Source organism: Mustela erminea, chromosome 2 (genome assembly GCF_009829155.1).
Source record: "Mustela erminea isolate mMusErm1 chromosome 2, mMusErm1.Pri, whole genome shotgun sequence".
Classification (NCBI taxonomy): domain Eukaryota; kingdom Metazoa; phylum Chordata; class Mammalia; order Carnivora; family Mustelidae; genus Mustela; species Mustela erminea.
The window spans coordinates 102,713,879-102,738,906 of record NC_045615.1 but is presented as its reverse complement, the minus strand read 5'-3'; the positions used below and the strand labels follow the sequence as shown (position 1 = coordinate 102,738,906).

The following is a 25,028-nucleotide window of genomic DNA, read 5'->3' as shown; positions in this document are numbered from 1 at the left end:
ACTTCCAAGAACCAGTGCAAGGTTTGGCAAATCTGATTTGTTTCTTTCCCTCATTTTCTTTTGCAGTCAACTTTGACCATTTTCAGATTCTGCGGGCCATTGGCAAAGGGAGTTTTGGAAAGGTAAGGATGATGGATTTTTAAAAATTTCATTAACAAAATATAAAAGTCCCAACCCCTAGGGTCATATACATGTGCGTGTCTGTGTCTGTTTCTATGTGTTGCCGGGCACTGGGAATTTCCTGTTTGACAGAAAGATTTCAGTTTGCCAAATTTGAAATGTGAAAGAAAGTCTGAATAGTTTCCTTTGGATCCACTATAATTTCATTTTGCAAATTAGGTTACCACAGCAGCCCAGGGTTAGGTGGATTACAGTGGTAATTATTTCAAGATTGCTTATGCTGTTTCTTCCTTGAGGATCTAAATGAGGAAAGTGGAAAACAAAAGCCACAGATTTAGGAGACGGCCAACATCAACTCTTTCCTGCAGTGTAGGCATTTTATAAAGAATTTTTATTGTGGAAAGAATCCTCGACATGAGATCTACCCTCATAACAAATTTTTAAGTGTGCCATATATTATTGTTGACTATGAGTACAATGTTGAACAGCAGAACTCTAGAGTTTATCCAATATCTTACATAGCCGGAACTTTATGCCCCTTGGTTAGTAACTTCCCATTTTCCCCGCTCCTCAGTACCCCATGACTGCCATTCCTTTCTTTGATTCTAGGACTTTGATACTTATGACTTTTAAGATAATTTGTATATGTAGAAGCAGGCAGTATTTGTCTTTCCATTACTGGCTTATTTCACTTAACATGGCTTCCTCAAGATTCATCTGTGTTGTATTATAGAATTTGTATTGTAAAATTTCTTTCTCTTTTAAATGCTGAATCATATTTCATTGTACCTATATACCACATTTTTAAAATTCAGTTGTCTGTTGTTGATGGCCATTTACATTGTTACCAAATCTTGGCTTTTGTGACTAATGCTACAATGAATATAGGAGTACAATTATCTCTTCTCAAATCTGATTTCAATTATATTGGATAAACATCTGGAAATGATGTTGCTGAGTCATATGGCAGCTCTCGTTTTAATTTTTTGAGGGACTGCCATGCTGTTTTCCATTGTGGCTATGCCATGTTACATTCCCACCATAGAAGCATTTTATATTATCCATTACATTCCCATAGAAACAGAGAGTGTGCAAGGGCTCTAATTTCTCTATATCCTTGCCAATATTTGTTGTCTTTTGTTTTGTTGTTGTTTTGTTTTTTGATAGTAGCCATCCTGACAGGTGTGAGGTGATTATCTTATTGTATGTTTTTTTTTCTTAAGATTTATTTATGTATTTGAGAGAGGGCATGATGGGAGGGGCAAAGGGAAAGAGAGAGAGAATCCCAAGCAGATGCTGCACCAAGCATGAAGTCAGATACGGGGCTCAATCCCATGACCCTGAGATCAGGACCCAAGCCAAAACCAAGAGTCAGAAGCTTAACCGACTGTGCCACCCAGGTGCCCACTCGCTGTGATTTTGATTTGCATTTCCCTGATGATTAGTCCTACTCAGCATGTTTTAACATACATGTGAGCCATTTGTACATCTTGTTTGGAGAAACACCTATTCAAGTCTGTAGCCCACCTTAAAATCAGATTCTTACTTTTTAAATTTTTTTTTAAACTATTGAATTGGAGGGGCTCATTACATATTTGGAGATGAACCCCTTATCAGATATCTGGCCTCTGAATGTTTTCTCCCATGCTGTAGGTTGTCTTTATATTCTGTTGACTATTTTCTTTGCTGTCCAAGAAGCTTTTTAGTTTGGTGTACTTGTTTATTTTTGTTACTGTGTTTTTGATATCATACCTATGCAATCATTGCTAAGACCAATGTCATGAAGCTTTTTTTTTTTTTTTTAATGTTTCCTTCTAGGAGGTTTATAGTTTTAAGTCTTAACATTTAAACCTTTAACTCATTTTGAGTTGACTTTTGTGTGTGTTGTGAGATAAGGGTTCAAGTTCATTTGTCTGCGTTTGGATATCCAGTTTTCCAGCACCATTTGTGGAGAGACTGCATTTACCCACTCTATATTCTTGGTACCCTGGTTAAAGATCAGTGGACCATATATGCATGGATTTTTTTTTTCTGGGATCTTTATTTTGTTCCATTGGTCTCTATGTCTGTCTTTATGCCAGCACCATTTGTTGTTCTGATGACTGTAACTTTGTAATATAATTTGAAATCAGCTATGTGTGGTGTTACCAACTTTGCTCTTGCCCAAGACTGATTCAGGTGTTGGTGATCTTTCATGGTTCCATATGATTTATAATTTTTTCTATTTCTGTAAAAAAATGCCATTGGGATTTTGATGGGGATTGCATTGACTCTGTAAATTGCTTTGGGTAGTATGGACATTTTGGTAATAGTAAGTCTTCCAATCCATGAAATGGATGCCTTTCCTTTTGTTTGTGTCTTAATTTCTTTTATCAAGGTTCTGTTATTTTCTATATATCAGTCTTTTACTTTCTTAGTTAAATTTTTTCCTAAGTATTTATTCTTTTTGATGCTATTATAAATAGGACTGTTTCTCTAATGTCATTTTCAGATAATTCATTATTAGACTATGGAGACACAGCTAATTTTTGTGTATTGATTTTGTATCCTGCAACTTTACTGAATTCATTCATTCAACTCCCCCCCCTCCCCCCCGTGGCATCTTTAGGATTTTTTATACATTAGATTATATCAGCTGCAAACAGGGACAATTTTACTTTTTTTTCCAATTTGGATGCCTTTTATTTTGTTTTCAACTAAATACTCTGGCTTGGACTTCCAGTACTATGTTGAATAGAAGTAGGGATAGCGGGTATCCTTGCCTCATTCCTGATCTTAAAGGAAACTCAGTTTTTCACTATAATGTTAATTGCAGGCTTTTCATGTATGACCTCTCTTGTATTGAGGTAATTCCCTTCTATTCTTACTTCCTTGAGGATTTTTATCATGAAAGTGTTCTTTTATCAAGTGCTTTTTCGGCCTCTGTTCAGATGATCATGTGATTTTATCTTTTATTTTGTTACTGTGGGATATCACATAAATTGATTTCCATATGTTGAACCATCCTTATGCCCCAGGGATAAGTTGCATTTGCTTATGGTGTGTGATCCCCTAAAGTGCTATTGATTCGATTTGCTAGTAGTTTGCTGAGGAGTTTTGCATCCATATTCACCAGATAGATTGGCCTGTAGTTGGTTTTCTTGTGTCTTTCTCTGCCTGGCTTTGTTAACATGGTCCTTCCGGGCCTGTAACATGAGTGGACGTGTTCCCTCCTCTTCAGTTTTTGGGAAGTATTTGAGAAAATTGGTATTAATTCTTCCTGAAATGTCTGGTAAAACATTTTGGTAAAATTCCACAGTGAATCCAACTGTCTTGGGCTTTTTTTGTGTGTGTGTGTGTGTGTGTGTTGTTGTTGTTGGGAGCTTGGTTTGTGGAAAGTACTTATTTGTAATCCTCAACTGTTTCCAGTGACAGGCTCTTGGAAACAATGAAAAGAAGGCAAGGACTTTTAGAGAATAAGAAGGAGCCCCCTCGCCGAGCCTGTCTGTTCCCACTTACTCAGAAATCTCCTTAGGCAATATTTGCTTTGGTTATATACTGAAGGTCAGATATCCTTATATCCTCAAGTAAATATTATTTCTGTTATAGAAGTGGAAGAGCCTAGACAGAAATACTTAGACTTGGTGACTCCAAAGGATGGAGTGGCCCACCCATGGCCACACAGGCAGAAAGTGTCCTAGCTGGGATTTGAACCAAGGACTGATGACCAGGCACCTGCTGTTTTAACAATCCCACACTCTTAATTAGACCATTCACAATTCATAGAGTTAAACTGAGATAGTGATCTAAGAAGTTGCATAGAATCAGTTGTCCCTCCTTTGTTCCCACCATTCCTTTCATTTTCTCCTCCCCTTCTCCCTCTCTTTTCTCCCTCCCTCCCATCCTTCCTACCTTCTTTCCTTCCTTTATCTTTTCTTTAGTTCTTTTGTTAATTCAGTCCATGAATACTGAGTGCCTACCCAGTGCTAAGCACTAGACTTGGATCCAGTAGTAGACCTGAGTGTTTTTCTTTACATTTAGAAGAGAGATGACAAACAGGTAAATATGTATATTTATGGTAATTACAAAGTAATAAGTACATTAAATACATTAAACTGTAGGAATGTGGGGGGTATGGTGTTCTGGGAGGTAGTGGCAGAAAGAGGTTGCTGATTTATAGAGCTGAGCTGTCATAGGCAGAAAGAGGTTGCTGATTTATAGAGCGGAGCTGTCATAGCTGAGCTACTAACCACATGTGGATATTTAAATTTAAGTTAATTAACGTTAAAGAAGATGATAAACATTTAGTTCCTCAGGCACACTAGCCACAGTTTAAGTGCTTAGTAGCCATATGAGGCTGGTGGCTACTAGACCAGAGAGCTCAGATTATAGGTCATTTCCATTATCCTAGACATTTCTGCTGGCCAGTGCTCACAAAGAGGGTGACAGGGTGCCCTTGGTGGTAAGATGCTGCGTGAGCAGAAACCTAACAGAAGTGAAGGAGGAAGGCAGATTCCAGGTAGGGAAGAGCAAGTGCAAAGGCTCTGTAAGGGAGGGTGGTTGGTAGTTTTTGAGGAGCTTCAAGATGGAGAGAATGGCAGGAGAGGTCAGTGGTCCACAAGGACCAGATCACATAGGACCTAGTCTGCCATGTTAAAGATTGAGAAGGGAAGTCCCTGGGAAGTTCTGACCTCAGGAATAACATAATCTGTTTGTGAAATGCATAGAAGGTCACCTTGGCTGCCATGCCGTGAGTAGCCTGTGAGGGGCCAAGGACACGTTGAAGTGATTGACGATTTGTATTATCAAGTGAATTGGGTTGCTTGTTAATTTAACAGACATGTGCTACATTAGATATTGTGTTCCTGACAGGACTGGTGGCTTCCTGAGGGCAGACATCTTGTTGAAAAAGCAGGTAGGAGAAATATAAAATTGTGGTATGGTGTGTGATGGTTAATCTTATGGGTTTTATGGCTAAGCAGTGGTACTCAGATATTTGGTCAGACACCAGACTAGATATCCCTGTGAAGGTAGTTTTTAAATGAGATTAGCATTTAAGTCTGTAGATTTTGAGTAAAGCAGATGACCCGCACCATAATGGGGTGGGCCTCATCCAGTCAGTCAAAGGTAAGAGAAAGACTGAGTCCCCTAAAGAAAAAGGAATCCTGCCTCCAGGTGGCAACTCCCCTAGGTTTCCAGCCTGCTGGCCTGACCTGCAAATTCAGACTTGCCAGCCACAGTTGTGGAACCAATTCCTTAAAATAAATCTGTCTTTTCCTGTCTCCCTGTCTCTTTCTTATTCACTAGTTCTGTCTCCCTGGAGATTCCCAATTACCACATGGTACAATAAGAAAGACAAGAGTGTGTATAAGCTTCAGCCATGGTGGGGAGAAGGAGGGTTTGGGAAGCACTTACTAGCAAGAGGCCAGAGCACAAATAAAGCCGTAGGAAACTGTTTCAGGTTCATTTACTCTGCTTTGGGCACTTTGAACCCAATCTAACTCAGTGAAAGATTATTCAGAAATAGTACTTTATTTTTTTATTGTTATGTTAATCACTATAAAATACATCATTAGTTTTTGATGCAGTGTTCCAAGATTCATTGTTTATGTACAATACCTAGTGCTCCATATAATACCTGCCCTCCTTAATACCCACCACTAGGCTCACCCCTCCCCCAATCCCTTCCCCTCTAAAACCCTCAGACAACAAATGAAATAAAAGGTATTCAAATAAGCAAAGAAGGAAGTCAAACTTTTCTCTCTTCGCAGATGACATGAACCTTTATGTGGAAAACCCAAAAGACTCCACCCCCAAATTATTAGAACTCACACAGCAATTCAGTAATGTGGCAGGATACAAACTGAGTGCACAGAAGTGAGTTGCTTTCCTATACACTAGCAATGTAACTGTAGAAAGAGAAATCAGGGAATTGATTCCATTTACAATAGCACTAAAACCATAAGTTACCTTGGAATAAACCTAACCAAAGAGGTAAAGGACCTATACTCGAGGAACTACAGAACACTCATGAAAAAAATTGAAGAAGACATAAAAAGATGGAAAAACATTCCATGCTCATGGATTGGAAGAATAAACATTGTTAAAATATCTGTGCTGCCCAGAGCAATCTATACTTTCAATGCCATCCTGATCAAAATACCAGTAGCATTTTTCAAAGTGCTGAAACAAACAATCCTAAAATTTGGAACCAGAAGAGACCTCAAATTGCTAAGGAAATGTTGAAAAGGAAAAACAAAGCTGAGGGCATCACGTTGTCTGATTTCAAGCTTTACTACAAAGCTGTGATCACCAAGACAGCATGGTACTGGCACAAAAACGGACACAAAGACCAATGAAACAGGGTAGAGAGCCCGGATATGGATCTGCGACTCTGTGGCCAAATAGTCTTCGACAAAGCAGGAAAAAATATACAACGTAAAAAAAACAGTCTCTTCAATAAATGGTGCTGGGGAAATTAGACAGCTATATATAGAAGAATGAAGCTTGACCATTCTCTTACACCATTCACAAAGATAAACTCAAAATGGATAAAAGACCTCAACATGAGGCAGGAATCTATCAAAATCCTAGAGGAGAATATAGGCAGTAACCTCTTCGACATCCGCCACAGCAATTTCTTTCAAGACATGTCTCCAAAGACAAAGGAAACAAAAGGGAAAATGAACCTTTGGGACTTCGTTAAGATCAAAAGCTTCTGCACAGCAAAGGAAATAGTCATAAAAACAAAGAGGCAACCCACGGAATGGGAGAAAATATTTGCAAATGGCACTACAGACAAAGGGCTTATATTCAAGATCTATAAAGAACTCCTCAAACTCAACACTCAAAAAACAGATAATCACATCAAAAAATGGGCAGAGGGCGTGAACAGACACTTCTCCAATGAAGACATACAAATGGCTAGCAGGCACATGAAAAAATGTTCATCATCATTGGCCATCAGGGAAATTCAAATCAAAACCACATTGAGGTACCATCTTACATCAGTTAGAATGGCAAAGTTTAACAAGGCAGGAAGCAACAAATGTTGCAGAGGATGTGGAGAAAGGGGAACCCTCTTACACTGTTGGTGGGAATGAAAGTTGGTGCAGCCACTTTGGAAAACAGTGTGGAGATTCCTCAAAAAAATGAAAAATAGAGATACCCTGTGACCCAGCAATTGCACTACTGGGTATTTTCCCTGAAGATACAGATGTAGTGAAACGAAGGGCCATATATACTCCAATGTTCATTGCAGCAATGGCCACAGTCGCCAAACTGTGGAAAGAGCTGAGATGCCCTTCAGCAGATGAACAGATAATGAAGATATGGTCCATATACCCGATGGAGTATTACTCAGCCATCAGAAAGGATGAATACCCAACTTTTGTATCAACATGGATGGGACTGGAGGAGATTATGCTGAGTGAAATAAGTCAAGAGGAGATAGTCACTTACCATATGGTTTCACTTACTTGTGGAGCATAAGAATAACATGGAGGACATTTAGGAGAAGAAAAGGAAAAATGAAGGGGAAGAAATCAGAGGGAGAAATGAACCATGAGAGACTAGACTCTCAGAAATTGTACTTTAGATGTGACCAGTGCCTCTTTGGAAGTCATTTTGTAACCCACACTCCTGCTTTTGTTCTGGAGTTCATCCACCTCCAGGGCCCCCTTTCCTTAGCTCATGCTTCAGGGCATGCCTGAGGAGGGAGGATGACCAGTTCCCCAGGCCTGGACTATAGGGTAGAATGTCACTGAGGTTTGTGCTGTGTGATGGGGGAAGACACATGGTTCCTCTTCAGACTGACACATGGGTCAGTGTCCAGATCCCAGATGCATCTCTCTACTCCTTCCCAGCCTGTCCCCATGTCCCAGCACACCGTCCCTCAGCATTCCCTGCCTTCACCTTGGCCAGAGCAGGACCAGCCTCGGGTCCCCCTCCTTCCTTTCTTTCCTGTGCTTCTTAAAGGTGAGGCAGGTGTGGCTGGGACTGAGCTGCCAGAATCCCCAGAAGTCTGGGGAACTGAGGGAGGCCCTGGCGTTCCTGCTGCCCTTCCACATGCAGGCCCTACAGTGCTGTGCTCTTCCCTTTCTCTCAAATCTTAACAAATCTTTCCTTCCTTCTGTCCCCAATCTTCCGTAGTCTCCACTGGCCTCTTTGCCCATTAAGACCTTTCTCAGAAGGTACCTTGTTGAATCAGTATGTTGTACACCAGAAACTAATGTAACATTGTGTGTCAACTGTACTGAAATGAAAAAGAAAATTAAAGAAATGTTACCTTAAATGAGTAATTGGCCTTCTTCATTGCCAGCCTGGCCCCCACCAGCCAGGCTGCTGGGGTGTCAGTGATGGTTTTCCCTTGAACCAAATTCTCTATCTACTCCACCATTAACCTTCCCCACCTGACCGGGTTGAGCTGAATCTGGGATGGGTGTGGTAGGGCAGACTGCTCCATCCATGGTCTGTGTTGATACAGAACAGCTCATCCTTATGCCATATCCTCCAGCAAAGAAGAATTTCCCCTGGGATGGTTACTACCTCTGGGACATCAGCCAGCAAGGGTTTCTGGGTGCACAGACGCTCGGGTGTCAGGCACATAGGGTGCAAATGACAGCATTGTAGGGTCCAAGCCTCTGTTTGCTCACATGTAAAATGGGCATGTTGTGTCTTCCGTGTCAGGCTGCATGAGACCTAAATGAGGTGGCACAGCCCAGAATTCAAAGTTCTGCTTGGTAGACAGTGACCCCTCAGTGCTTGGTACTTTTCCCTGAGGCAGCAGGAAGTCAGGTAGGGATGGCTTTTACCAAGTGTGGTTTGTTTTTGTTTTTGTTTTGTGAGAAAGAGAGAGAGAGCATAAGTGTGTGCAGGAGGAGCAGAGGGAGAGAGAAAATCTCAGGCAGACTCCCTGGTGAGTGTGGAGCCCAATACAGAGCTTCATCTTGCAATCCTAAGATTATGACCTGAGGTGAAATCAAGAGTGAGACACTTAACCGACTGAACTGTCCAGGTGCCCCCCAAATGTGCTTTTTTGGAAGTAGGTGACATGCACTGTTCTTGCATGAAGAGTCCTTTGTTTGGGCATAAGTGTGGCATTGGGGCAGGTAGGTACACTTACATTCCCAGAACATCTCACCATTCATGACCTCTTTCCTTATTGACAAATGGCAGGCCAGGCTTGGCAAGGCTCCTGATTTTACATAGCCCTCCTCCTCTTGGTAAGCCATCTAGCTCTGGCTCTAACAGAACCCTTGTCATTGTGGTTTCTCTTAGTTTTCTCATCCCTGTGTCTTGTTATTGGCAGCTTCTGATATAAAACCAACCAATCAGGGGCTGATAGAAAACCAACCAGCTTTGGTTTGTTACTTCCTTTCTTTTATTCCCTCTTTTATTTGCTGCTCTATGCTCCTGCTTACCTCACCTGCCTGCCCTCATACAGTGGATCAATTTGTTCTGGGCCCTGTTCTAGGTTCTGAGGTCACAGAAATGAACCAGGTGTGGTGCCTCCTTTTGGGGATCTCTTACATACATGGAGGAGGCAGAGAAAGAAACAGATAACTGAAGTCCAGTCTGAAGAACACTGACGGTGAGAAGCCCAGGAGATTCGTGTGGACGGGGTGGATTTGGAGGATCTGAATTCAGACTTCAAAAAATACCCTCTCCCTAAGGGGCAGGGTTGACTGGATGTGTGTTAATATTTTCTAACACTTTAATAGGAAAATTTACAAAAATACAACCAAGTTGAAAGAATGTCATAGTAAGCATCCATATCCACCATGTACATTCTACCATGAACATTTTATCAAACTTATTTTGTGAAATTCCTATCCTTCTATTTATTAATCCGTGTTACCTTTTGTTCATTTTATAGTAAATTGCAAATATCCATACCCTTCCCTTAAATATTTTAGCAAAAAGATTCATCTAGTTTTTCTTGGTGTAAAGAGTACATACAGTACAATGCACAAATCTTACATTTGCATTTGCTGACTTTTGAGAAATGCATATATCTGTGTAATTTGCACCTCCCCAAAGATATAGAAGATTACTGTCATCCAGAATTCCCCTGTTGAGACTTTCCAGTCAAAACTCATCCTCATCCCAACCACACTTCCTCCATAGAGGAGGTCTTCCTATTTTAGAACCTAATGTAAATGGATTCCTACATAAGCGGTCTTTTTTGTAATGCTTCTGAATATTTTGTACACATAATAATTTTGGAGCCTAATGTTCTTGAGTTTCATCTAGCAGCAGGTTCTTTCCTTTTCATTGATAATAGTATTACGTTCTATTACTATATCAGTTGGTAATCTATTTTCATCGTAACAGACTCCAGGACTGTTCCTAGTTGTTGTTTCTTATTTTTTCTGTTCCTAGTTTTTACTGTTTTTTTTTTTCCATGAAGTTGCTGCAAAAATTTATGTTGTCTTTTTTTCATAAGCATATGACCTCATATGCTTAAATAAATATTTAGGATTGGAATTGCTGGATCGTAGACTGGGTGTATGTTGTTTTGTGCAAAACAGCCCAAAGGTTTTCCAAGATGGTTGTGCCATTTTATACTACTCCTAAAAGATCCTCGTTTCACACCCTTACCAACAGATTTTCAATTTCACTCTTCTGATGGGTGTTCAGTAGAATCTCAGTGTAACTTGAATGAGTACTTCCTGATACTAATAATGATCAACATTTATTTCATGTGCTAACGGCCAGTCACGTATCTTCCTTTGTGGAGTTTCTGTGCAAAGCTTTTGCCATTAAAAAGAAAAGGCTATTTGTTTTTCCCCCACTTTTCTAAACATCTTTATTGCATGTGTTTCGTTAGAGAAATTTATTGAGATATAATTGACATATAACATTGTGTAAGTCTACAGTGTAAGTATGGATTTGATACCTTTATATATTGCAGTGGAATTACCACCTAGCATTAGCTAACCTGACTGTCATGGCACATAATTCTCATTTCTTTGCTGTGGGGGGAACTTTCAAGATCTAGTCTCTTTACAACTTGCATGCGTTTGGTATTGAGTGTAACCACTATGCTGTACTTAGATCTCCAGAACTTATTCATCTTCTAGTTGGAAGTTTGTGCCCTTAAATAACATCTCCCCAATTTTCCTGATAACTATCATTCTCCTCCCTGTTTCTACCAGTTCAGTGGCTTTAGATTCTATAGATAAGTGATATCATGCAGTATTTCTCTTCCTCTGTTTATCTCACTGAACATAATGCCCTCAAGGTCCATCCATATTGTCACAAATGGACAAGATTTCCTTCTTTCTCATGACTGAATGATATTCCATTGTATCGTACATCTTCTTTTTCCATTCATCATTGATGGATTCTTAGGTTGTTTCCATATCATGGCTATTGTAAATTATGTTACAGTAAAAATGAGAGTGTATCTTTCTGACACGAATATTTGACAGAGGAGCCAAGAACACTTAATGTAGAAAGGATAGTTTCTTCAACAAATGGTGTTGGGTTGCCTGATTTCAAGCTTTACTACAAAGCTGTGATCACCAAGACAGCATGGTACTGGCACAAAAACAGACACATAGACCAGTGGAACAGAGTAGATATGGACCCTCAACTTTATGGTCCAATAATTTTCAACAAAGCAGGAAAAAATATACAGCATAAAAAAGACAAGTCTCTTCAATGAATGGTGCTGAGAAAATTGGACAGCTATGTATAGAAAAATGAAACTCAACCATTCTCTTACACCATACACAAAGATTAACTTGAAATGGATAAAAGACCTCAACCTGAGGCAGGAATCTATCAAAATCCTAGAGGAGAATATAGGCAGTAACCTCTTCGACATCTGCCACAGCAATTTCTTTCAAGACATGTCTCCAAAGATAAGGGAAGCAAAAGGGAAAATGAACTTTTGGGACTTCATCAAGATCAAAAGCTTCTGCACAGCAGAGGAAACAGTCAAAAAAAACAAAGAGGCAACCCACAGAATGGGAGAAAATATTCGCAAATGACAGTACAAACAAAGGGCTGATATCCAAGATCTGTAAGGAACTCCTCAAACTCAACCCACACAAAACAGATAATCACATCAAAAAAATGGGCAGAAGGCATGAACAGACACTTCTCCAAAGAAGACATACAAATGGCTAACAGACAGGGTGCCTGGGTGGCTCAGAGGGTTAAAGCCTCTGCCTTCAGCTCAGGTCATGATCCGAGCCCCGCATCGGGCTCTCTCCTTGTTGGGAAGCCTGCTTCCTCCTCTCTCTCTCTGCCTGCTTCTCTGCCTACTTGTGATCTCTCTCTGTCGAATGAATAAAATCTTAAAAAAAGAAAACAACAAATAAACAAACAAACAAACAAAAAACCAAATGGCTAACAGACACATGAAAAAATGTTCATCATCACTAGCCATCAGGGAAATTCAAATCAAAACCACATTGAGATACCACCTTACACCAGTTAGAATGGCCAAAATTAAGACAGTAAACAACAAGTGTTGGAGAGGTTGTGGAGAAAGAGGAGCTCTCTTATGCTGTTGGTGGGAATGAAAGTTGGTGCGGCCATTTTGGAAAACAGTGTGGCGATTCCTTAAGAAATTACAAATAGAGCTCCCCTATGACTCTGCAATTGTGCTCCTGGGTATTTACCCCAAAGATACAGATGTAGTGAAAATAAGGGCCACCTGTACCCCAATATTCATAGCAGCAGTGGCTACAATTGCCAAACTGTGGAAAGAACCAAGCTGCCTTTCAACGGACAAATGGATAAAGAAGATATGGTCCGTATATACAATGGAGTATTATGCCTCCATCAGAAAGGTTGTGTACCCAACTTCTGTATAACATAGGTGGGACTGGAGGAGATTATGCTGAGTGAAATAAGTCAAGCAGAGAGAGTCAATTATATGGTTTCACTTACTTGTGGAGCATAAGGAATAACAAAGAAGACACTGGGAGATGGAGAAGAGAAGTGAGTTGGGAGAAATAGGAGCTGGAGACAAACTATGAGAGACTATGGACTCCGAGAAACAAACTGATGGTTTTGGAGAGGGGATGGGGGGCTGCAGTGAACCTGGTGGTGGGTATTATGGAGGGCACATATTGCATGGAGCACTGGGTGTGGTGCATAAACAATGAATTTTGGAACGCTGAAAAAATAAAATAAAATAAAAATAAAAACAAATGGTGCTGGGAAAATTGGATAATCACATGCAGAAAAATTTAATTGGACCCTTATCTTACACCACCCACAGAAATTAACTTGAGATGGATTAAAGATTGATACATAAGATTTGATAGTGTAAAACTCTTAGAGGAAAACGTAGGGAAAAATTTCATTGACACTGATCTTGGCAATGGTTTTTTGGGTATGATACCAAAAGCAAAGCAACATAAGCAGAAATCAATGAGTGAGACTACATCAAATTAAAAAAGCTCCCACACAGCAAAAGAAACAGTCGACAAAATGAAAAGGTGACCTACAGAATTGGAGACCATATTTGCAAATCACATATCACAAAAGGGGTTAATATGCACACTATATAGGAAACTCCTACAACTCAGTAACAACAACAAAATCCTATTCAAAAAGGACAAGAGGAAATAAATAATCATTTTTTTTCTGAATATTACATGCAGATGGACAATGGGTTCCTGAAAAGGTACTTAAGTCATCATCAGGAAAATGCATATTTATAATAAGTAAAATGAGATATTACTCACTCATGTTAGGTTGATTATCATGAAGACAAAAGATAACAAGTATTGGTGAGGATGTGGGAAAAGAGAACCCTCTTGCAGTTGGTGGGGATATAAATTGGCTCAGCCACTATGGAAAACAGAGTGGTGATTCCTAAAAAAATAAAAAATAGAATGGAATTCAAAATTCAAAATACTATATGATCTAGCAATCCCTCTTCTGGGTAAATATCCAAAGGAAATGAAAACAGGATATCAAGAGGGATTGATTTCTTATTACTGAGTTATGGGCTATATATACAGATACCAGTCCTTTGTCAGATATGAGATTTTTTTTTTTTTTAACCAGAATATGGTTTGCCCATTACTTTTACTAGCAGTGTGTTTTGAGGCAGGGAGATTTTAAATTTTGATGAAGTCTAACTTGTTAAGTGTTTTAACTTATAAGGTTATTACTTTATGTGACTTGTGTGAGAAAACTTGGCTCAAGAAAATGTACTCAAGTCATGAAGATAGTGTACTATGTTCACTTTCTGAAAGCTTTATGGCTTTAGCTTATAGGGTTAGTTTATGATGTATCTTGAAATAAACTGTGTGTGTGTTGGGAGGTAAGTGCTGAGGGTCATTATTTTATTTTATTTATTTATTTATTTATTTTGTATATGGAAGTCCATTTCTTTTCTTTTCTTTTTTTTTTGGAAGTTCATTTCTTGAAAAGACTTTCCTTTGCTCACTGGCTTGCTTTGGTGACCTTGTATAAAATCAGATACCTTGTATAAGTGGGAGTTCTACTTTTGGGTTCTATTTTCTGAAAGAGATTGTGTAGAATTGGTGTTACCTTCTTTAAACATTGGATAGGATTTATGAATGAAGTCATTTGGTATGGGGTTTTCTTTGTGGAAAAGCTTTTGACAATAAAATCAATTTCAGATTTTCTGAGGTTTTTCCTTATGTGAATTTTGTTAAGCTGAAATGCTCAAGGGATTTAGCAACTTCCTCTGTGTTAGCAAATTTGTTGGCATAAGGTAATGTATAATATTTATAATATTATCATATGATCCTTTAAATTTCTATAATCTGTAATTATAACTCCTCTTTCATTTCTGTTATTAGTAATTTGTTCTTTCTCTTATTCCCCTGATCAGTTTATATATTCTTAGGTTGTCAATATAGGAGCGATCGGTTACAGATTTTATACATTTTAAAAAATATACTTTTGGGGGTGCTTGGGTGGCTCAGTCATTAAGCATCTGCCTTTGGCTCAGGTCATGATCCCAGTGTCCTGGGAGCCCCACAGCAGGCTCACTGCTCAGCACAGAGCCTGCTTCTCCCTCTCCCACTCCCCCTGCTTGTGTTCACTCTCTCGCTGTGTCTCTCTCTGTCAAATAAGCAAAATTTTAAAAAAATATATATCTATTTTGGAACACAAAAAAATTAAATTAAATTAAAAAAATAAAATCTTAAAGATGAGCAAATGAAAAACTTTTCATTTCTAATTAAAGAATTGTGCTTATGAAAAAATCAGTTCTGGGAAGTTGGAAAATAAAGTATTTCTATCAAGTAACTTGAATGTGAAAAATTTGAAAGATTTGAGCAGTATTAAATTGTAATTGGGTAAGCCAAATATATATATATATATGTGTGTGTATATATATATACACACACATATATATACATATATATATATATGCTTTTTAAGCTGTAAATCTCCCTCTAAGTACTGCTTCAGTTATAGCACACAAAATTTAAAACATTGTATTTTTATTAGTATATATAGTTTATAATATTTTCTAATTTCTCTTATGATTTCTTCTTTGACCCATGCATTTTTTAGGCATGTGTTCTTTAATTTCCAAACATTTGGGGGTTTTTCTTCTAAACTTCTTAGTGTTCTTGATTCTAATTTATTCTACTGTGGTCTAAGCATATACTCTGTGAAATTTTAATCCATTTCCATTTATTAAGGCTCAAATTTATGCCCAGTTTATTGTTTATTTTAGAATACACCATGCCTACTTGAAAGAAACATGTGTTTTAAAGTCATTAGGTATAATATGCACTACTGGGTATTTACTCCAAAGATAGAGTGGTAGTGAAAAGAAGGGCCACATGCACAATGTTCATAGCAGCAATATCCACAATAACCCAACTTTGGAAAGAGCCAAGATGCCCTTCAACAGACGAATGGATAAGGAAGATGTCCATATATACAATGGAATATTATTCGGCCTTCAGAAAGGATGAATACCCAAATTTTGTATCAACATGGATGGGACTGGAGGAGATGCTAAGTGAAATGCTAAGTGAAATAAGTCAAGCAGAGAAAGTCAATTATCATATGGTTTCACTTATTTGTGGAGCATAAGGAATAACATGGAGGACATTAGGAGAAGGAAGGGAGAAACGAAGCGGTGGAATCAGAGGGGGAAACAAACCATGAGAGACTATGGACTCTGGGAAACAAACTGAGAGTTTTAGAGGGGAGGGGGATAGAGGGATGTTTGCATATAACACCCAGTGCGCCATCACTTAACATATGTTTGCATATAGCACCCAGTGCTCCATCACTTAACAACCAGTGATATACATTTTATACTGTATCCAAGGAGGGCTTGGATTGCATGGAGCACTGGGTGTTATATGCAAACAGTGAATCATGGAACACTAGATCAAAAACTAAGGATGAACTGTATGGTGACTAACATAACATATTTTTAAAAAGTCATTGGGTACAATATTCAATAAATATCAGTTGAGGTAGTTAATGTTATTTAGATCTTCTAGGTAATTACTGATTTTTAAAATCTAGTTGTTTTATCCCTTTCTGAGAGAGTTGTGTAAAATCTTCAAGTTTCATTATGGAGATAATTCTCCATCCTTTAGTTTGGTCAGTTTTGCCTCTTATACTTTGAATGTGTAGCTCAGCACATACACATGTATGATTGTGGTGTCTTCATGATGAATTGACCCTATTTTCATGGTGAAATATTCTCCTTTGTCTTTGTTAATAGTATCTCATATTTACTTTGAAGCTTATTTTCTCCAAGATTACTATAGCCATTCTATCTTATTGGTGCTTACTGTTTCCATGACATATATTTTTTTCATGCATTCACTTTCATTCTGTCTGTGTTTTTATATTTCACTAGCGTATTGTTAGGTCTTGCTTTTTTTTTTTTAATTCATTCTGGCAATCTCTATCATTTAGTTGGAGTGTTTGGCTCATTGATAGCAAATACAATTATTGATTTGGTTTAATTTAGGTCTTCTATGATTTTATTTGTTTTCTGCTTCTCTCTCTTTTTCCATGTTATTTTGGATTTGGATTAATTAAAAATTTAGAATCTTCATTTAATTTTTCTATTGACTTTATAGTTTTACTTTTTTCTATTATCTTTTAAAATTATTGCTCTAGGACTTATAGTATACATCCTTAATTTAATTCACAGTCTCCTTAGAGTTAATATTTTATACTTGACATAAATGTAAAAATCTGACAACAGTATAGGTCCACTTACCACCTCAGTCAAACTTTATACTACAGTTGTCACATATATTATAGTTTCTTAAATTATAAATTTCCAAAACAATATTAGAGCTTTTTGCTTAAAATATATATATTTAAATTATAAATTATATATACATATATAATAATATTAGCAATATTTATGTATTTTTGGAGGTTTTTAAAAATTAGGAGGAAGAAAATAGTCCTTGTTAAATACCTTTTATCTTATATCTTCCATGTAAGGCTGCATTTTTCTCTGATGTCATTTCCATTCAGCCTGAAGAATTTCCCTTAGTATTTTATGTGGTGTTAAGTCTGCTGCCAGTGCATTCTTTTAATTTTATTTTATCTGAAATATATATTTTTAATTTTTTTCCTTCATCTCACTTCACTTTCTCTTTTGGAAAATATATCTATTAAATACAGATTATTGGGTTGACAGTTTTTTTCTCATTTCTGTAAAGATTTTGTACCATTGTGGCTTGATCTACATAGTTGCAGATGAGAAGTCAGGAAACCTTGTATCATTGCTATCTGGTATATAATGTGTCTCCTTTTAAGATTTTTCTTTAATCTTTTGCTTTCAGCAGTTTGACTATGATGTGCCTAATGCCTAAGTGGAAATTCTTGAGTTTTTAAAAATAGTTTTTCTCTCTTTCTTAAATTTCCTTTATTTTAATTTATTTTTACTATATTGCCCTTTGCTTTGTGCAGCATAGCCATTGTAACTGCTCTAAGGTCCTTTATGTTAATTCCAACATCTTGGTCATCTTAGGGTTCATCTTTATAAAAAAATGCGTCACATTTTCCTGGTTCTTTATGTGTTGAGTCATTTGGGGTTGTATCCTGGACATTGAGAATGTTATGTTGTAGAGATTTTGAATTCCATTGTATTTCTTAGAAAATAGATTTTTAATAAACAATTCACTTGGTTGGACTTACAATGCATACTCTGTCTCCTGGAGAGGCACACAAATCTCAGTCCACCCAGGTTTTTTTTTGTTTTGTTTTGTTTTTCTTCACTAGACTGCTTACAGCCTGACCCATACTGTGATCTTTATGGGTCCAACAATATGGACAGAGCTCAAGTGCCACATTGGACGGTTCCTTTCTCTGGATTTCTCAGAAGAGGAGTTGTGGCTGAGAGAATTTAGGAGTTTTGCCTGTAATCTCACAGGCAGTGGCTGAACTTCCATAACAACAATACATATTTTTTTTTTTAAAGTTTTTTTAATGTTTTTTTTTTTTTAAAGATTTTATTTATTTATTTGACACAGAGAGATCACAAGTAGATGGAGAGGCAGGCAGAGAGAGAGAGAGACAGAGAGGGAGAGAGGAGGAAGCAGGCTCCCTGCTGAGCAGAGAGCCCGATGTGGGACTCGATCCCAGGACCCTGAGACCATGACCTGAGCCGAAGGCAGCGGCTTTAACCCACTGAGCCACCCAGGCGCCCAACAATACATATTTTAAAAATCCCACTGAAACTTTCTTTTGTTTGTCATCCTAATGCTGAGCATGGAAGCATATCATTTTTACTGTCACATCATTGACACTTTGGTCGGGAACCCTCTGTACCACTTCATGGCCCACTACCAAATCTGTGTGCATGTAGCCTCCTAATTTCTGAATTGATTTATCCTGTTGTCTTCCTTGAAAGTTTTGTTGACAGTGTCTGCCCACACCTGTGCTGCTGTTTGCCTGCTGGCTTGGCTCTCAGAACCTTAGTCCAGGGCATACATGTACTAAAACTACTGTGATCGTGGATGTTTTGAAAAAATGAAAGCTTGTTAGAGGCTCAGTTTTTAAGTCTCTCTTGGGTTGCAGCAGTTTCTTGATGACACCCAAATTCATGTAGGATGTACACAAGCATCCAGGATTCAGGATGGGGTTGGTTGACTTTCAGGCAATAGAACCTAGCTTTGTTCTAGTCAAAATACCAATAATCACTGCCTTTCATGGTAGATTGAGATGATGTCTGTGTGCCTATTATGAACCTCAACGTGGAGATGGACTGGCAAAGGAGGCAGAAAACCACCCTCCTAATATTGAAAGGATATTTTGGCTTTAATTCCTGCCTTTGGTAGGTTCAATATCTGGCGTTTATTAAGAGTTTTCGAGCAAGACATTTCATTGTTAAACTATGTCAGTAGCCTTCATTATCAGGAAGGAGCACATGTGAAAGCACAGAAATCTTATTTTACTTTCATGCTGGGAGAGTTGTGCTTTCCCAGTACAGTAACATTTGTGGGCAATCCACTGATTTATTTAAACAAGAATTTACTGAGTTTTTTTTTTATAATAATCCTTCTATGGCTGCATTTTTGGACAGTTATGGCCCAACAGGTTGATCTCTGTCTATCCAGTGAAACACTTTAGGTGTGGGAGTCAGGCCGACTCTGGTATGTGTTAGTTGTGGATCCTTGGGAAAGCAGATTAAATACTCTGAAGCTTCGTTTTCTCATCTGTGAAATGGAAAGAGGACAGAGAACCAGAAGGAATGTAAGGGCTGCAGTTTTTGACTATTCAGCATGCTTTGCAATCCTGTCTGTTATTATCATAGCAATCATAGCATCCCTTTCTTTAGAGAACACCTTTCTACTCAGTGTGTGCCCGGACCCCCCCCCACCACCACCACCATCTAAGAGGGGCACGTGATATGTCTGTGTGCCAGCCGCAGGACCGTATTCAGCTAGACTGGTGCTTGCTCTAACGAGTGGCCTTGAGACCCAAGCCCAGCCATTCGGAGTCTTTCCTTAGAATCAGTGGTGATAGGCTTGTTCTCTTCCCCTCATGACTGACATAAGAAAACACGTCTGTATTTGTTGGTTGCCATTTTTTTCAGCAGTTGGTGAAGGTGAAGGTCTATTTGTTTTAAGATTTTATTTATTTATTTTAGAGAGAGATAGAGAGAGCTTGAGCAGGGGGAGGAACAGAGGGAGAGAGAGATAATCTCCAGCAGACATCACGCTGAGCACAGAGTCTGATTCAGGGCTCAATCCCAGGACCCTGAGATCATGACCTGGGCTGAAACCCAGAGTTGGGCCCTCAACCGACTGCACCATCCAGGCACCTCAGGAGCAAGTCTGTTGGTAGAAGGAAAAAATGAGGCTCACAGAAAAGGAACAAACAGATGTAAGAGGTGGGTGGAGAAGACAGGGTCCCTGTAGTATAAGATCCAAACTAGAGAGAGCAAGCATGGCACCCAGGTGCAAAATTCAAGGAGTCATTGCTTCCAGGGTCCTGTAAATGCATGCCAGTACCTGCTTCCTATACTGTGTACTCTAGACTCCTTGCTTGCCTCACCATTGATGGCCCTGCTGGTCACTGCCTGAGGTTGAGATCTTCCAGAAGCTCATACTGAAGTGCAAGCAATTTATCAGGAGGCAAACCCAAAAACCACCTGCAAAAGAAGGGGAGTGAGACAGAGAAAGGGAGGTAGCCAGTGATGGGCGCTGAATGAACCATTCACCACTGTGGCACCCAGACTCACCTTTCCGTGGGACCTTTGGAAGACAGTGCATAGTGTCTTCCAGGAGCAGCTGAACTTAGAGAAGCTAATGTTTTTATGCACAGTTCCCCCTTCTTCATTGGTGGAGGGCTGCTCCAAACTACATTAACTCCTGGACTTCTGGCTTGTCCCATTGAGGGCAGAAAAGTTTCCCTAAAGAGTCTCAAGGGCTCATACTGAGCTGCCTGCTGTGCATGAAGGCGTATGAGAGGGGACACAGGTGGACACCCCCAGTGCCACCATCAGCGTGTCTTTCTAGTCTTCTGGGCCCTTCACTTTCTTGACCAGCTACCAGAACTGGCATCCTGTTTTGCTTACATGAGATCATGTTGGGTTCCCAACATTGGCAACCTACAAAGTCCTGACTGGTCAGAAACTCACAGTCATTGTCCTGGGAACCAGGCACCTGTTATCATCCTGTCCCCCTAACGGCCCAGTGTGCTGGGCATTATTATCTCTCTCTTACATACAGGATGACTTGGAGGTCTGGAGAGGACACCACTGCCACACATAGCCTGTCTTCTTTCCACATGTCCCTCCCAAATACAGAAGTTAGTTTGAAACCAGCTTTCATCACATGCATATCAGCTGAAAGCTTGTTGGTCAGGGGGAGACTCCCCATCAGGGTCCAGAAACACTGGATGTTTGGTTTTAGAAGCAGCAGAACCTAAAAGAGATAGCAGGGGCTTTTGAGATGGAGAAGCCTGGGCCCAGATTCTGGCCTTGATACTTCTGGCCATGTGAACTTGGACCCATCACATAGCTTCTGCAGACTTCTGTTTGCTGTAATGAAAGGAATGCCCATAGTGTTCTTAAAGGTTTAATTTGACAATAAGGGGCAGAGAATGCGCAGTCCCCAGAACCATACCTGGCACATGGCTGGCATTTTCAAATGCCTTCCCTGTCTTCTTGACACCGGTGTGGCTGGGATTTCCCCGTGTGACTTTTTGGGTTCTGGGAAGGTTTGGGTAGCCACTGGGAGGGACACTTTGGGAAGAAGATCTGGTCCTCTTAGCTTTGCCTCACAGCACATCTGGTCTGCCTTCACCATCAGACAGTCCTGATGGTGAGGTCGGGGCTGGTCATGTTCATCTACGCAGTCCCATCGGTGCCAGACTCAGTGCTCTGCACGTGGTAAAGGCCTGATAAATGTTGCCTAGGGAATGGATGAGAGGGAGAGGGGAAAGCCTGTCCACATGGCAGCTGGTGGTGTGTTAAAGCATAAATTCGATTGTGTGGTTGCTGCCTCCACTGTCCAGCAACAGCCCTACTGCTCAGAAGAAGGCCAGTCTCTCCATGCCAACCCACAAGGCTCTGCAGTCTGGCTCCCTTTTTTTCCTGACACAGCTCTCTACCTCCTCTATCTTCCCGCTCTTTTCACTCAGTTCTTCTTGTCTCTCAAACACGCTGAGCTTAACTCTGACTCAGAATCTGTGTGCTTGCTGTCCCTCGGCTTGACTGCTCTCTCCTGGTCTCTGTGAGCCTGCCTCACACCATACAGATCTCTGCCTAAGTGTTCCCTCCCTCTGCTGAATGTCCCCTCCCCCTCCCTCTTCTTAAGTGTCTCCTCACTCTTCTCAAATGTCCCTCCCCCCATCCAGCCCAAGTGTCAGCTCCCTCAGGGTCTTCCCTGGGTACCCACTGCACTGGACCACCCACCCCCAAGTGTTCTGTATCCCCTACCTGCTCTAGTCCCCTGCTTCAGAGCACCTGGTGCTACAAGGGATTCCACTGTGTGTTTATTCATGTGTCCTCTTGGTTGTAGGTCTTATGGACCAGAGTACAAGCTCCATGAGGGTAACAGTGTTTCCTCATTGTTCACTGTTGTTATCCCCAACACCTACTAAACAGTATGTATACACACATGTATATTTATGTACACATATATGCAAAAGGCATATACATATTATGCAACCCACTAAGCAGAGATATGGAGACACATATACAGAGACTCTAAACAGTGTATATACATGTGCACACACATATACGTACATGCATATATACACATGCACCCAGTAATCAGCATATGTACACATGTGTGCATGTAGATGCACAAACATACACACACATACAGTATATATATATATACATATATATACACATACACAAAGCATATGTATACACTCATATACAGATATATACCCTATAAGCAGTCTCTATATATTGCTTTTATATAGAAAGAGTATATAGCTTATATCATATATAATATTACTGTATTATTATACCATGTAACACACTAATAATATACTATAATATATATTATGCTATAATATATTGGTATAGTTATATATAATATATAGTATTTAAACATGTAATATACAGCAATGTAGAGATATATATATATAGTATATAGATACACACATAGATATATGGATATACATATGTATACCCATCAAGCAGCATATTACACACACACACACACACACACACAACCCCCAAGCACCATGTATTTACTTATACAGGGGTTTTGGAGGGGAGGGGGCATGGGGATGGGTGACCCTGGTAATGGGTATTAAGGAGGGCATGGATTGCATGGAGCACTGGGTGTTACATGCAAACAATGAATCATAGAACACTACATCAAAAACTAATGATGGGTTTTTGGGTGGCTGGGTGGCTCAGTTGGTTAAGGGTCTGCCTTTGGCTTAGGTCATGATCCCAGAGTCCTGGGATCAAGTTCCGCATCAGGCTCTTTGCTCGGCAGGGAGTCTGCTTCTCCTTCTTCCTTCTGCTCCCCCTACCCGTGCTCTCTCTCTCTCTCTTTCTGACAAATAAATAAATAAATGTTAAAAAAACAAAAACAAAAAACTAATGATGTACTGCATGGTGACTAACATAACATTAAAAAAAAGAATCTACCTGTACACAGGTGTGTATAGATCTGTGCTATGGATATGGTACGTATGTATGCATGAATATGTATAAGTGAATGAGGCACTTGATAGTTAAGTAGTTGGCCGATGAAGTTGGCTGACTGTTTTTCCGACTGTCCCTGGGTGAGGGTCCTGAACTGCACTGTCTCCCCTGCTACAGATGTGTGTCTCACGACTAGCCCTCCAGCTCCCTCAGTCCCTCTGTGGCCTCCCTCTCTGGCCTCCACACACACCCCTTGAGCCTTCAAAGATGGAGCCAGTCTGCTTTCCTCTATGACAGCACAGACAGTGCAGGGTGAAGTTGAGTCAACTGAGTTCTCATCTCAGTTGACTTTGAAGTCAATAGGGCATAATAATTTTCAAGGAAGGAAGAGGAACTTTTGGCAGAACCTTCTGAGCAGTGTCTTGTGAACCTTGCTTCACAAGTGCCTTTCTTGGATTGGCCATTAGGCCTTCTGCTTAAAGAGCCTCAGGGTTGAAGCAGAATAATCAGGAGTTAATTAAAATTCACGGAATAGCTAAAGGCAGTCTGCACATAAAGTAGAGAGTGGCAAGAGTTTTATGACAATAGCTTTTTATGTCCCTCAAAGGAAGATTCTGGATAAGACTGATCAGGACTTGTGCAAATGGTCATCCCAGACTCCACACTGCCTTACTGTGTAGTGATGATCATTTCCATACCTAAGCATGTTATTAGTTGTCTCATCCACAGTCCAGACTTTCATCTGCATGTGAATTTGTCGTGTAAAAAAACCATATTTGATTAATAGCAGACTAACCAATTTAGTGATCAGACTGTAATAAATCCATTCTGGAATTAAGCCCAGATTGCATTTTCTATGTACATTTATAAGTTTGAATGTTTAGAAATATTTGGCTTAGGTGTTTATTTTTTTTTAACTTAGTATTTTGGATTTTTTTTTTTTTTTTGATCTTTTAAAGTGCTGGGCCTCCAAGATAATGATAACATGGTAGAACATGCAGCAGGAATCAGTCAGTGTTGATGGCAGCTGCTCCATCTTGACATTATTCCAGGTGCTTGTGATGGTGTGGTGAACAAGCTGGACAAGGTCCCTGATGCCACAGACACTAAAACGCAAGCATTAAGCAAACACAATGACGTAGTGATGATCATTTTTCTGCAGAAAGTGTACAGAACAGCAACCAGGAGGATAAGACTGCTGTCCTTGGAGGAGAAGGGCAACAGGGAAGGTCTGAGAAGGAGACATTTAAACTAAGCTCTGATTGCTGACAGGAAAGCAGACCATGTGAAGATCTGAGGGAAAGAACAGCATGGACAAAAGGAGAAGCAGGTGCAAAGGTCCCGTGGCAGGGACAGTTAGCAATGGGACAAG

General features: G+C 39.7%; 1 protein-coding gene across 1 annotated transcript in view; it reads left to right on the top strand.

Annotated features, from left to right (window-relative positions):
• The window catches only part of STK32B (serine/threonine kinase 32B), a 408,749-nt gene that overhangs the window by 104,732 nt on the left and 278,989 nt on the right, over window positions 1–25,028 (top strand). The window contains exon 2 of the mRNA XM_032333810.1: window positions 67–122. Within this exon, the coding sequence (XP_032189701.1) occupies window positions 67–122 (56 nt within the window). The remainder of the gene's footprint in view (window positions 1–66; window positions 123–25,028) is intronic.